This window comes from Melanostigma gelatinosum, assembly GCF_949748355.1.
Source record: "Melanostigma gelatinosum genome assembly, chromosome: 9".
Taxonomy (NCBI): Eukaryota; Metazoa; Chordata; class Actinopteri; order Perciformes; family Zoarcidae; genus Melanostigma; species Melanostigma gelatinosum.
The window spans coordinates 13,654,730-13,668,903 of NC_136642.1; the positions used below are offsets into that span (position 1 = coordinate 13,654,730).

At 40.6% G+C, this 14,174-nt stretch overlaps 1 protein-coding gene across 1 annotated transcript in view; it reads left to right on the forward strand.

The window, feature by feature from the left end:
* Positions 1-2,111: 2,111 nt before the first annotated feature.
* Positions 2,112-14,174, forward strand: part of LOC306781728 (dynein axonemal heavy chain 11) — a gene marked incomplete at its 5' end in the record, with an annotated part of 36,947 nt that continues 24,884 nt past the window's right edge. The window contains 33 exons of the mRNA XM_079274725.1: positions 2,112-2,327; positions 2,797-2,937; positions 3,047-3,240; positions 3,340-3,529; positions 3,625-3,724; positions 3,859-4,070; positions 4,267-4,488; positions 4,583-4,750; positions 4,880-4,996; positions 5,099-5,236; positions 5,333-5,448; positions 5,599-5,794; positions 6,199-6,303; positions 6,437-6,832; positions 7,356-7,688; positions 7,790-8,044; positions 8,133-8,302; positions 8,386-8,608; positions 8,743-8,859; positions 8,955-9,041; positions 9,130-9,288; positions 9,492-9,575; positions 9,704-9,862; positions 9,969-10,091; positions 10,395-10,517; positions 11,034-11,258; positions 11,347-11,438; positions 11,526-11,652; positions 11,762-11,914; positions 12,017-12,250; positions 13,028-13,159; positions 13,641-13,801; positions 13,930-14,086. Of these exons, the coding sequence (XP_079130851.1) occupies positions 2,112-2,327; positions 2,797-2,937; positions 3,047-3,240; positions 3,340-3,529; positions 3,625-3,724; positions 3,859-4,070; positions 4,267-4,488; positions 4,583-4,750; positions 4,880-4,996; positions 5,099-5,236; positions 5,333-5,448; positions 5,599-5,794; positions 6,199-6,303; positions 6,437-6,832; positions 7,356-7,688; positions 7,790-8,044; positions 8,133-8,302; positions 8,386-8,608; positions 8,743-8,859; positions 8,955-9,041; positions 9,130-9,288; positions 9,492-9,575; positions 9,704-9,862; positions 9,969-10,091; positions 10,395-10,517; positions 11,034-11,258; positions 11,347-11,438; positions 11,526-11,652; positions 11,762-11,914; positions 12,017-12,250; positions 13,028-13,159; positions 13,641-13,801; positions 13,930-14,086 (5,625 nt within the window). The remainder of the gene's footprint in view (positions 2,328-2,796; positions 2,938-3,046; positions 3,241-3,339; positions 3,530-3,624; positions 3,725-3,858; positions 4,071-4,266; positions 4,489-4,582; positions 4,751-4,879; positions 4,997-5,098; positions 5,237-5,332; positions 5,449-5,598; positions 5,795-6,198; positions 6,304-6,436; positions 6,833-7,355; positions 7,689-7,789; positions 8,045-8,132; positions 8,303-8,385; positions 8,609-8,742; positions 8,860-8,954; positions 9,042-9,129; positions 9,289-9,491; positions 9,576-9,703; positions 9,863-9,968; positions 10,092-10,394; positions 10,518-11,033; positions 11,259-11,346; positions 11,439-11,525; positions 11,653-11,761; positions 11,915-12,016; positions 12,251-13,027; positions 13,160-13,640; positions 13,802-13,929; positions 14,087-14,174) is intronic.

A 14,174-nucleotide genomic window follows, 5' to 3' on the forward strand; every position in this document is an offset into this window, starting at 1 on the left:
GGATTTGAAACAGCTGGCAGAAAGTGCTATTGAAAAATATATATTCCCTATTTATTTATTTCTTGCAGATGGAGGCCAAACTAAGATGAAAGAACAGAAAGATGCAGCTGTAATTGTATAGTGTGGATTGCGAGACGTTGACCATTTCCTCTCTTCCTGTTTTGTGATGAAAAATTGTGTTGTTTAAACTATGCATTTTTTATTTTCTTTAAATTCATTATATTCTGCTCTGTTATTTTATTGTGTTGGGGATGAATAAAGTATCTATCTATCTATCTATCTATCTATCTATCTATCTATCTATCTATCTATCTATCTATCTATCTATCTATCTATCTATCTATCTATCTATCTATCTATCTATCTATCTATCTATCTATCTATCTATCTATCTATCTATCTGTCTGTCTGTCTGTCTGTCTGTCTGTCTGTCTGTCTGTCTGTCTGTCTGTCTGTCTGTCTGTCTGTCTGTCTGTCTGTCTGTCTGTCTATCTATCTATCTATCTATCTATCTATCTATCTATCTATCTATCTATCTATCTATCTATCTATCTATCTATCTATCTATCTGTCTGTCTGTCTGTCTGTCTGTCTGTCTGTCTGTCTGTCTGTCTGTCTGTCTGTCTGTCTGTCTGTCTGTCTGTCTGTCTGTCTGTCTGTCTGTCTGTCTGTCTGTCTGTCTGTCTGTCTGTCTGTCTGTCTGTCTGTCTGTCTGTCTGTCTATCTATCTATCTATCTATCTATCTATCTATCTATCTATCTATCTATCTATCTATCTATCTATCTATCTATCTATCTATCTATCTATCTATCTATCTATCTATCTATCTATTTTTCTGATAAGCAGCCGGTGTGATCCTCCACACTCCTAATCTATCTATCTGTGATAGTTCTAATGATTCCTCCCCATTTAAAGCTGCAAGTGTTTTCTGGTTTTTAGCTAAATGAATAACTCATGTTCTCAACCATGTTAACATCTGTGCTGATTTCCAGAGTAAAATGAGCGTGTGGATTACTTTGGGAGCCATCCTCATCTTAACTGTTTGAATGCATTGCCTCCAACTTGTTATTAGCACCATAGCAACAGGCAGGCAATCTCTCCCCCGTAGGTGGTCTTGTCATTGTTAGTGATGAGGTCCAAAACAGCAGTGCCACCTGCAAACCTGAGGAGATTGTCTCACTCTCCTCTCCTTTTTTCCTTCAGTTTCTCAATGTGAACAAAGTAGGAGAAATAAGTACATTTTTTCAGAATTTGTTACAATGCTTTAGCAAAATACTGCTAAGCATCCCCTTCAAGCTACTCCAAAGTAGCATGTTGTTATCATTTATGGCAGTCAGACCCCTAAGGTGCTCTGAAATGAGGGGTAGTAAAGTGCCTTGTAATTGGCAGTTGCTGGGTCCAGTGCTCTGCTGCTAAGACAACAGTCAAACTAGTCTCAAACACACACACATATATAGGTATATATACATATATATATAGGTATATATATATATATATATATATATATATATATATGTGTCATAAAAGGGGCCACAGATTTGCATCTGTTTAAACCAGGAATGTTGAATGACAGTATATATAGACTTCTCTTCATTGGTAAACTGCCCAATGAAAGGACTATAGGGCATCATATACACGTGTCCATACAAATGAAAGCACATATTTTCATCTGTGCATTTAATATTTTGCTGATTTTACTCGAAGAAAAGTCTTATAACCCTCATGCTAGATTATGGTCATCTAAAAATAAATGGTGGAGTGGGAGTTATAAGAGGCCATTGTTAGGTTGCATGTATTTCAATTGGAAAAGGGTTAAAAGAGGAACGTTTTTCTTCCTCGCCACAGAGCTTTCTGGCAGTGATTGAAGACAGTGACTGTGTCTAAGCAACAGAATGCTGAACCGCCCCCAGGACTGTAGGCTACAGCTCGTACCAGCCTTCTTTGCGAAACAGGCATATAAAGTAGCTGGAAACTACACGAGATCAACAGCTAATTTAGGGGACGTTCTCTGGAGCAGTCACAAATCAGTTTTCTTTTATTTTTCCCCCTTATTTTGTTGAACGAGGTGCCGGGGGGGGGGGCTGAAGGATGTCGTGGTCGTAGCGCAATCATGTCGGACGACGAAAGCGTTCCGTCTTTCCTCGAGGACGACAGAGTGAAGTTTGTCGAGGGGAAAGTTTGTGGGCTCCTGCGACTGCACCGTCAAACATGGGACAAGAGTGCTGCCACCGAAGAGTTTCAAACTGTTTTGAAAAACTTCTTTGAGAAGGAGCCCGTTATATTTTTCTCTTCATCAAATAAAGCCTGTCTGGTTGCTTCTAAAGAGGTAACTTTATGGTTGTTACATAATCCTCAATAGCGTTACTTTGGTTGATGACTGACGGTCGCTAGTAGGCCTGTGGACACTTGACTAGTATTTACAACATCTTGAAATTGGTGAATTTAGTGCGACAGATTGTATTTAATTACTTGGGAGTGTCAATTCTATTTGTAAGGGAAGGCAAGTTTATTCATAGCACATTTCAACAACAAGGCAATTCAAATGCTTCATATAAAACCATTAAAAGCATCAAGACATAAGGCAAAGGAAAAGGAGATTTAAAAACAATTAAGAACATTGATTTAAACATTAAAAACAGTCATTAAAACACAACAAAACTAAAAATAGAAAGATAGTTGCAGTGCAGTGTAAGAGTAAACTGCAGAAATACAGGACATTGATTAATATCCTCGATTTGCAGTCTAATCTTATTGATTCGTATTTTATTTGCTTTGTGATATTGTTTCAAATATAGGTCCCACCAGTTCCTCAAAATATGCCAATCTACATACTCAAGAAGAGAGTAGTTCCGATCATCTCTGAAAACTACAGGGAACTTCTGCTTTTTGGCCTCCAGTCTCCATCACCACTACAGCTGTCAAGTACAGTCGAGCAGGTGACTGTTATGCCGTCCATCATATACACCCATCTCATAAAAACACATTTTGTTGTGTGTGCTGTGCCGTTATGAGTGCTGGGTAAATTATTTCTGTCTCTTTCGAAAGGTATGTGCTCCACTGCTGTCAAACAACAAAAACCATCAAATGTGGCCAAATCTGATGTCTGAAGACATTATTCTGCATGTTGAGAAGATCTGCAGTAAGACATCAGTTGTCATGGGACAGATTTTAGGGAAAAGCGTCCTCCCTATTCCAACCGAGATAGATTGGATTGAAAATTCATTAAGCACCTTCAAAATGTAAGAAAACACACACATCTTCATTTTGTTTCTGAGCCTAATCTTTTTATCATAATCATACGTATTAACAAACTCTCTCAACATGTATTTCACACTCAGGTACAATAACTATGACAGGGCACTGGCCCATGCCATAGAGACCCAGGTCATCAACTGGACCAATCTGATCCAGAACATTTTAAAGGAGGATTCGTCAGACCTACTTATGACAGGCTGCAACCCAGGGCCCAATGCAGAGTTGACGTTTTGGGCTTCCAGGAAAAGCAATATAGAGAACATTTATCACCAGGTATGCTCCCTCTCTCTCCTCATCTTTCACGAAAATAAGTTTCATCTCCTGACATTCCACACTCTGATTAACATGTACGGCACTTTCCCTCGTAGCTTCAGAGTGCCATTGTGCAGAAGATGGCAAAGATGTTGGAGATGATGGATAGCAGCTATCATCCAACAATCATGACTCTAATTGGAAATGTATTTGATGGTAAGAAGGAGATGTGCTTTAGTTTGCACCTTGTCAAATGTTTGATGCACAGCATAATGCTATTTCCAAAATCTATTGTCTCTGATTATGATGTTTTAATTTAAACCCTATTTTTATTTTTTTTAAATCAAAAGCACTTCAAGAAGCCAAAGACATTGACATCCATCTACAGCCACTGCACGCACAACTGTCTCAACTGGAAAAGGGAGGATTTCCTCACTTTGAAACAGTCATCCCTGAACTGTTACACACGCTTTTCCTTATCTGGAGCAACTGCCAATCTTATCAAAGACCAGCACGCATGGTGGTGTTACTGCAGGAGTTATGCAATCTGTTCATTGAGCAGGTAGGAATCCTCAATTCAAACAGCTGTAGTGAAGGGATACATTGAGTGACACATGCATGTGAAATTGTTGTGAAAAACAATGCATGGATTTTTAAAATGACGCTTTGCTGATGCTAGTGAGTGAGGATTACTTTGACTTCAGTTATTGGCTGTCAGCGTGAACAAATTCAAAGATGTAAAATCTTGCACTCTTTAGGCCTCTACATACCTCTCTGGGGATCTGCTGCTCCGAGAGGATCCAGAGGAAAATCAACAAGCGGTAATGAGGGTGATAAAAGTCTTTAGGTGTTTCAGAGACAGCTACCAGACCCAGAGGGAGAGGTTGGCCAACCATGTGAAACATGCACCCTGGGATTTCCCATCTGTCATGATTTTTGCACGTTTCAACCAGTTCCTTAATCGAATGCTACAGCTGGAGGTGAGACAGAGTTCTTTTTTTTTTATTCAGGTGTCACAGCAAGGGAACATTTGTATGTGGTTCTATTTCCTACTACTCTATTTCATCTTTGCAGGACTTGTTTGAAGTGATGCTGGACTTTCAGAGGATGGAAAAACTGGAATTTGGTGGACTTAATGGCAAACTCTACAGTGAGCATGCTGCTCAGTTGTACAAAGAGTTCAGTAACCACTGTGAAGTGTTGACGCACAGTGAACACTGTCCACTTGACATCAACTCTCAGGTGAAATCAAGTTTATTGGCGTATAATTAAGATTGCCATGAACAGCTACGGCATATTCGTAATGCACGGTTTTACAGTGGTGCCCATCGTTAAATGCTGTTGAATTGTTAACTTTCATCAACTCATAAGGGTTTTGAAAAGGAGTTTAAGGATTTGAAAGTGAGGATTGTGGACTTCGAGTGCCGCCTTGCCACTCTTCTATGCTTGGCCTTCAAGGATTGCTCAGGACTGGAATCAGCATTCAAAGTAAGCAAGACTGGATAGTAAGAGGATACTGATGACCGTTTTGATAAAGTGAATAGAGGAGTGACAAGTGGGACACCAACATTTTTGTATTTTTGTGTTTAGCTGCTGACTATTGTTGGACCCTTCCTGGAGAGAAGACAAATCAGACAGATATTCAGTCCCAACTTCCTCCTGCTGCAGCAACATTTGAGAGAAGAGCTGGAGAGATGTAAATATCTGTTTAAATCCCAGCTCACTCAGGTAATGGAAGCAAAATGGAAAATTAGCAATATGTATTCAAGGTGCAATCTGTATTGTTCATGCAACAACTTTGTTCAATTCTTCCTTTGTTTACAGACGGAAAGTGGTCTGACTAAGAACATGGCTCACACATCTGGAGCTTTGAAGTGGGCAAAAATGCTCAGACAACGTATTCAAACACCATGGGAAAAGCTCAGATCACTGTTGAATATGTCAGTAGAAACACCCGACTATTTTCAGTGAACGTATTAATTACAAACAGCAGCTAGTCAGATAGATTCATAGGTACAGGACATATAGGAAATGACAATTTTCCCATGTTTAAAAATGACGGTTGTCTCACAATTTTGCAATATTTCCAGGCCTGCAGGAGGTGTAGAGATGGCGAAGGAATACCACATGTACATGGAGATGTTGAGTCTCCTGGACCAATATGAGGAGGACATTTACTCTGACTGGTGTAACGGTTTGGAACAAGCCTGCCTGATCAACCTGAACCAGCCCCTGATCTCCCGAAATACCTCATCTGACCTGATCTCACTCAACTTCAATCCAAAGGTAATTGGTGTAATATCCCTGCAAACTAGAAAGCACATTCTATATTTTGCAGACATCCTCCAATGCTAAATGATTATCCAACTTACTGTTTGACTGATTTAGTAATGTCTGTCTCTTAAAAAACAATTCCCTCATCAAGCTCAAGATCCTCCAAATTTGGAATGTCTGTTAGTATCCTTTAGTTTACTCGATATGGCCAAAGACCAATATTCTTTTAATGTTGACAAAGCGTACATGCAGGTCACCAATTAATTTGGCTCAATTATTGGTGAATTGTTATTTTTTTTACAATTATTTAATTTTACTTATTATATTCTCCAAAGGTTTCTGTTAGTTGAGACCAGACATTTCACCACCTACCCACTGTGACTATGTATAACAGTTCATTTCATGTCACTCCTCAGCTGACTGAAGTCTTGAAAGATGTGAAATATATTCAGACTCTTAGTCAGATCAAGATCCCTGCAGCTGCACTGACAGTTTTTGAGAAGCGTGACGTGTTTACAAAGGTAAGAAACAAATTACTTCATGGGCTCATGCATACCTCTGAAATAATAAGCATTATGTCTTTCCCACTATCCTTTACATAGTCTGCACCTCAGAATACATCTTTTATCCACACTATGCATGTGCTTTTTACAGTATGTGAGCAGTCTGCAGCTGTTAGTACAATGGTACAACAAGCTGAAGCAGACAGTGCTGGAGGTGGAACATCCTCTCATCAGAGTTGAGCAGGAGTCCATCGATGTGCAGTTGACGAGAGCAGAGTCTGACCTGACATGGCAGGATCCGGACTGCTGGAGCTTCATCAGCACCACCAAAGACCTGGTCCACGACCTTGTATGTCGAGTCAGTAGAGCCAAAGAAAACTGCGAAGCCATCCAGTCAATAATGAAGGGATGGAGCAAAAAGGCCATGTTTAGCAGAAAGGACAACAAGAGAGGCTCCCTCATACAGCTGGAAGACAGGGGGGACCGTGTCAACAAGAAGTACAGCTCTGTGAAGAAGGATGGAGACTCTATACACAAGCTGGTACAGGTATGTGTGGCTAAATGTATGATAATATTCACTCTTGTACATTGTTATTGCTCTACTAGAAGTAAACACCAAACAGCATGCAATTATTGGCATGGGTCCAAATCCTTTTAGCATCTTGTGGAGATATTTAAATGTTAACAGGTAAATTAAAGCCTTAATTATTGATTCATTTTCATAATTCATACTTGTTTTTGGCTTTGGAGTCAGTTTCCTTACGAAAAGATAATACAGATATTATAAGATGAAATACAAATCGAACCATAATCTGTGTTGTACCATTCAAGGCTTTTGATGCTGTTCGATTCTGATCAAATTTGACTGATTTGACTGAAAAATGTTTTTACCTGATGTGTTTTACACTTGTCCCAATGGGAAGCCATGTAAATATACATGCTCTAGTTATTCTGAAACAGATCAGACCCTTCAAATGAAATGTGTCAACCTGCACCATCCTCAGTACAGAACCAACGCGTTGACCGTTTGTGTGCTCACCGTCTCTCCAATATCGTAACAATTTCGACAGGAGAATATGGTCCTTTTCCACGCTGACCCTGCGTCAGAAGCATGGCAGTCCTACCTTGAGTATGTGGATGAGATGGTGGTGGAGGGGCTCTTCAGCTACATCCGTCACTCTCTTCAGTTCCTTGCGGACAACATGGAATCATGGCCAAACCAGACACCTCTGTTTGAGTCTCAGTTAATGCTGACTAGCTCAGGAATGGTTAACCTCCCCTCGTTGGAGCAAGAGGCAGGGGACGGCCTCTATGAGCTGATAGAAGGACTGGTCGGAGACATATTCAAGACTTCGGTGAATATCAACAGAGTGGCTGCTCATCTTAGCACCGAGAGTTACCAGGTAAACAATTCTACTCTGTCTTTCTAAACTCATTATAGTGTTTTCTTCTACAAATAGTAGATTCTCCTCATGTTATATGTCGTGTAATATAACTCTTGCAGGATGTAGTGGATGATATGCTCGATTTGTTGGACCTGAGACAAGACATAATGGAGCGAGTGGAGAACGTCCTCAAGACAGCAATACATTACCAGAGAAAGTTTGACTGCTACACCCATCTCTGGCAAGATGACAGGGCTGAGTTTCTCAGCCAGTTTCTTCTGTATGGAAGTGTACTTCCATCTGAAGAGATGGAGGCTTGTGGAGCACATGCACTCCTTGAGAGCCCGCCCACAATCGATAACTTCAAAGAACAAGTAAAATGCTTTTTTAAATCATGAATCACATTCCCCATACATGGCAGGTGTCTAAATTGCGATCTCTGATGTGATATCATTTTTACAGATCGATTATTATGAGGCTCTGTATGCTGACATTTCCAAGCTTGAAGACTTCACAGTGTTCAATGGATGGTTTCGAGTGGATATCAAGTTCTTTAAAGTGAGCCTCCTTAACACTATAAAGAAGTGGAGCTGGCTTTTCAAAGAACACCTCTTGACATATGTCACTAACAGGTAAAATTCTGAACTTCTGCATAGCTATTAAATGCAGACCAAACGGTATCAGTTTTTCTCACTGCGCGTGCTTTCCCACTCAGTCTTGATGAGCTGCAGACGTTTGTGAGAGCCACTGTTCAAGGGCTAGGCCAGCCTGTGGCTAAAGGAAACCACCGCGGTTTGGTGGAAGTGATGAGTCACTTGTTGGCGGTCAGAGATAGACGAGCAGCCACAGACAAGATGTTTGAGCCTTTCAGGGACACAATACTCCTACTGGAACAGTATGGAGTGACCATACCAGACCAGGTCTATTCTCAGCTGGAGGTAAGGAAAGGAATGGATGCTCCATATTTTATTGCCACCTTCAAGCACTAAATAAGATGATATGATAACAAATGATCAAAAATTCATTTTGTGGCCATTCATCCTTTGAGAAATCAAACTAATTCTCGCGACAGGAACTTCCAGAGAAATGGAGTGGGGCAAAAAAATTGGCCCTGAAAGTCAGGCATGAGGTGGCAACCATGCAGAATGCAGAAGTGATGGTCATACGGAGACGATGCGTCACTTTTGAGGTGACAATTTCTTGATCGCATATGTACAGTGTTGAAGAAATAGTATTTTTAACCAAAGTGTGAAGGCTATTAAAGTGTTATTTCTCATTTTTCAGGAGAAACAAAGTCAATTCAGGGAGATGTTCAGAGCGACAATGCCCTTTAATTACAATGCAGTGCGTCCCTACATCAGTCTGGAGAAAGTAGGAGTTGAACCATTGCTATGTCATTTAAATAACATTGTATTATCCTGTACACTTTGGATAACAATCACCGTGTGTTGTTTTCTAGTCTGAAAAAGCTGTCCGAGACATGGAGAAAGAGGTAGCAGAGCTGCAGGAGTCCACAAATCTGTTTGACGTTACTATTCCTGACTACAGAGACATCAAGCTCTGCAGACGAGAGATCACTGTCCTCAAAGAACTGTGGGACATTGTTGTATTTGTGCAGGTAAGTAGCTTAATGCATACTGTAAAGGGAAATGCAGCTGAACGCCTCATCTCCACACTACAATGCCCCAATAACTCAATAACTTGACCAGCCCTTCCTCTTGGAGGCTGTCCTTTATTCTTTGAAGACCATGTAGCCTCTAAATGTCCCCATTAAGTACCTTCAACCCACTGACCCCTCTGCATGTGTCTTTATCTATACAGAGCAGTGTGGAAAACTGGACAATGACCAAATGGAGGCAGATAAACGTAGACCAGATGGATGCAGAATTGAGGCGGTTTGCCAAGGTGAGGTCACCAACAGTGCTACATCACACCAGCACATCTCTCCTGCTGTCTTGCTGTCATGCACCATTGCTATTTGTAACAGATGCCTCTAATAACTAATTATGTTTTCCTACCTTCTGTTTGTGTAGGACATACGGAAGCTCGACAAAGAGGCTCGCGTGTGGGATGTGTATTCTGGGTTAGACCTTTATGTAAAGAACCTGTTGACGTCACTTCGGGCCGTGAGTCAGCTACAGGACCCTGCAATACGAGAGCGCCACTGGGTGAAGCTAATTAGAACAAAACAGGTGCATAAATACACACAGCAGAAATCACACTATAGGGCAGTATTTTTTTACCCTGCGTGATAGAAATCTGAGACTTTGCATCATGACAATGATTCTTTTGAAATAGATGGACTTCACTGTGACTGACAGTACCACCTTGGAAGACCTCTTGGCTCTGCAGCTCCATTTGTTGGAAGACGAAGTTCGCAACATAGTGGATAAGGCAGTCAAAGAAATGGCCATAGAAAAGGTTCTTCTTCAGTTCATAGATTGTGGTCAAATACATCGAGAGTCATTTAGCACATGAAAAAACATCAAACTATGAGCCAACCTCATGATACATGATCTCCAAAACATTTTTCACGAGTCTGTTTTCAGCTTTGTGTGTTTTTCAGAGAATCCGATGGTTGTTGTTTTTTCAGCATAAGAAGAATGAGAATTTTCAAAAACTAAAATCATGGATGACATAGATACATGGTTTTCATTAGACAGCTTTAATTACCATATTTGGTTTAGGTGTAATCATTATGCCGTCCTCTATTTTTTATTTCAGGTTGTGACAGAAATAAGTAAAACTTGGGAATCAATGGAGCTTTCATATGAAGATCACTACCAAACCTCTGTGCCACTTCTTAAATGTGATGAGGGACTTATTGAAACTCTTGAGGATCATCAGGTAAATATCTAATCTTCTGAAATTGATACTACAATTTTATGTGCGACTTTATTGCTCTGAAAGTTCTCAAGACCAGTTGTCTGTGAGAAGCACTGATAGCTAAGTGCTGAATAGAGATGAGTGCAGAAAGGGGCCGCCCTGTCTGACTGTCGAACAGCACAGCTGAGAGTAGAGAGGTCCCTATTGAGTCCTTAGATTTATAGCTGCTCTAGAACACAGGACATTGTTGCACTGTGGCGGTCTTTGTACATGTCTACCAGATGTATTGGGGGGTTATAGCCACCAATTAGAAGTCTTGCCACTTGAATGCCTAGATCTTTGTGGAAACAGACCGTTTCCCTCCCCCATTTTTTATGGCATGGTATGCAGATGAGGTTGAAAATGCACTGTAATTAAACTGACTCATGTTATGAGGTTAAGTTATTATTACTTCAGTAGTGTGGTGTATTTGACTTTTACCTTGGATCCAATACTTTTGGTAAGCTATACACATGTCCCCGTGTCTTCATTCTCAAGGTTCAGCTCCAGGGCATCTTTCAGAGCAAGCATGTACATCACTTCCTGCTCCAGGTAGTGGAACTACAGAAACAGCTGACTGTGGCTGACTCTGTGCTGATGGTCTGGATCGAGGTCCAACGGACATGGGTCTACCTGGAAAGCATCTTCAAAAGCTGTGACGACATCTGCCAACAGCTGCCTGCAGATGCTCACAGATTTGAAGCTATAGATGCAGAGTTCCAGGTCTGCACCTACTGTATATTTCAGTCATATAGTTTTGCAAATTCCATTGTTTTCATCATTGTAAACATGGCAATTTTGGTTCTTTCAGGAGTTAATGTTGGACAGTGCTAAGACTATAAATGTCATTGAGGCCACCAACAAACCTCATCTATTTGAGAAGTTAGAGGATCTACAAACAAGGTTAACCTTTATTTGATTACACTTTTACGATACTACTCACAGTCTGTCTTGATGTGTTCACGATTCCCATACTCTCTCTTTTAACAGGCTGACATTGTGTGAAAAAGCTCTTGCCGAATACCTGGAGACAAAGAGACTTGCCTTTCCTCGATTCTACTTCATTTCATCGGCAGACTTGTTGGACATCCTTTCCAAAGGGAGTCGGCCCAGAGAGGTATATTTATGTGGCATTTCCCTTGATTTTTTTTTTAGTATTTGTCCAGTGTCACGACTTCACTTCTGTGTCTATAATGAAAAGTTGAATGCCTCCATGTCTTTTGCAGGTAACTGTTCACCTCTCAAAATTATTTGACAACATCTCAGATCTTGAGTTTGCCAAAAACGAACAGTTGGATAATCCTAAACTTGCAGTGGGCATGTACAGCAAAGAGAGAGAATATGTCCCATTCCAGACAGACTGTTGCTGTTTCGGGCCGGTAAGATTATATTCAGCATCAAAGAATCTGAATTTGATAAAGAACTAAACTAAAAAGAAGAAGATAAAGAACTAAACTAATGGTGAAAATACTTTGCATTAGGTGGAGGCATGGCTTTCTTGTCTGGAGGAGTCTATGAAGGAATGTGTGAGGGGTCACTTGTCTGAGGCTGTGTCTGTGTACGAGGACAAGCCCAGAGAGCAGTGGATTCTCGACTTTCCTGCCCAAGTGGCTCTCATTGGATCCCAGATCTGGTGGAGCAATGATATGGAGCTTGTGTTTAAAAGACTGGAGGAAGGATTTGAGACTGCACTCAAAGAATACAACAAGAAACAGGTACATTTTGTGATGAGTTAACACACCAACATTAAAAGAGTATTATCTTGCAAGGCGTATGCAATATTTTGAAATATATATACAAAACTAGGATTCAGTACAACACCACCACAAACCATGGCCTCAAAAACTCACATGAATTAACATCTGTTTGCATTATTTTACTTTTTGTTACAACATCAGTAAATGTAATTGACAGTTTAGAAATAGTCATCTGTGAGTGAAGTGGCAACTGCTAAAGACGTTGGACACATTTCCCATAATGCCGTCATACTTGCTTCAGAGTCAGTGACCTGAGATGGGCATGTGAGCCCTTGTTGTGAGCTACGCTCACACGGTATTATCACTCTTGTCAGTTTCATCAGCAATATTTAAGGTTACCATGTCCTTGGTTGCTGTTTGAATAATCTCTCCCTCCCTTCAACACACTGGACTGATTGGATCTGCTGTCGCACAAGAACAGTTACAAATGCAAGACATCAGTGATGTTTCAGCCAAAGCAAGAACAAAAGACCACTTTTAATTGTCTGTGTTTCTGTAAAATTGTCCACATGGTCCACATTCATACACCGACTGTGTATGTTCTGCATGGATTGAAGTTTAAATGACTTACTATAGAATACTGAGCAATACAACTGAAACAAGAAATTTGAACCATGCAATTTGATGTCCGATTTTTGCCAATTCATCTTGTGTGTACATTGAAATTGGCACACTTACCTTAACTCCTGTCTATTTTCCGCAGCATTGCTTTGAATATGCTTCTCTTCCCTCCAGATGTCTCAGCTCAACTTGTTGATCGGCATGCTGCTGGGAGAGCTGAGCTCAGGCGACAGACAGAAGATCATGACTTTGTGCACTATTGATGTCCATGCTCGAGACATTGTTGCCAGCCTCATTGCCCAAAAGGTAATCACAATTAATTCATTCCATAGTAAGCATTTCCTTGCTAACTTTGTGCATTATCAATATAGTTCTCGTCATAAAGGTGTGTAAAAGACCATATCACAGTGTTTAGCTTTTCTGAAGTGAGATTATAATTTACTGAAAATCACAATCCATATGGTAACGGCTTAATCCTCCATTTGCAACCTATATGCAGCAAAAAAAAAAAACAAGCTTTCTTAAAATTTGAGGTAACAATTAAAAATGACATGACAAACTTAAAGAGGAATAGTACAGTTCTTGATTCTTTACATCTTTAAGGAATGAGAAAAACAAGAGCGGCACAGCCTCCATTTCACCAACTCTTTAGACTAGATTATCAACTATAGGCCTAAACTAAAACAAGACATTATTTTTGAACTAGTTATGGTCATTATATTACCTGCTGCCCTTATCTCTTGTGACATATGATCTCCAGTTTAATAGCAGCCATGTGTGTTCACAGGTCACCACCTCACAGGCCTTCCAGTGGCTTTCCCAGCTCCGCCATTGCTGGTATGAAGAGCAGCGTCACTGCTTTGTTAACATCTGTGATGCCCAGTTCCTTTACTCATATGAGTATCTTGGAAATACACCGCGTCTAGTCATCACTCCCCTCACAGACCGGTAACTCTGCCGCCGATCAGTTTTCAGTCTATCCACGTCACGTTTCAATACATGCATTCGTTACAGTCAGCATTTCCCCAAAAACACATTTGTGTTCCCCTGTGTGCTGTTGCCATGGACATGTTCAGGTGCTACATCACCTTAACTCAGTCACTGCACCTGACCATGAGTGGAGCCCCAGCTGGCCCCGCTGGAACAGGGAAGACTGAGACCACTAAGGATCTTGGCAGAGCCATGGGCGTCATGGTGTACATCTTCAACTGTTCTGAACAGATGGACTACAAGGTGTGAATGTACAATTATTCCCTTTGGTCAGTTTATGTCTTGATTAGATGTTTCAGTCATGATTAAATGCAAAAACATTTGTTTTACT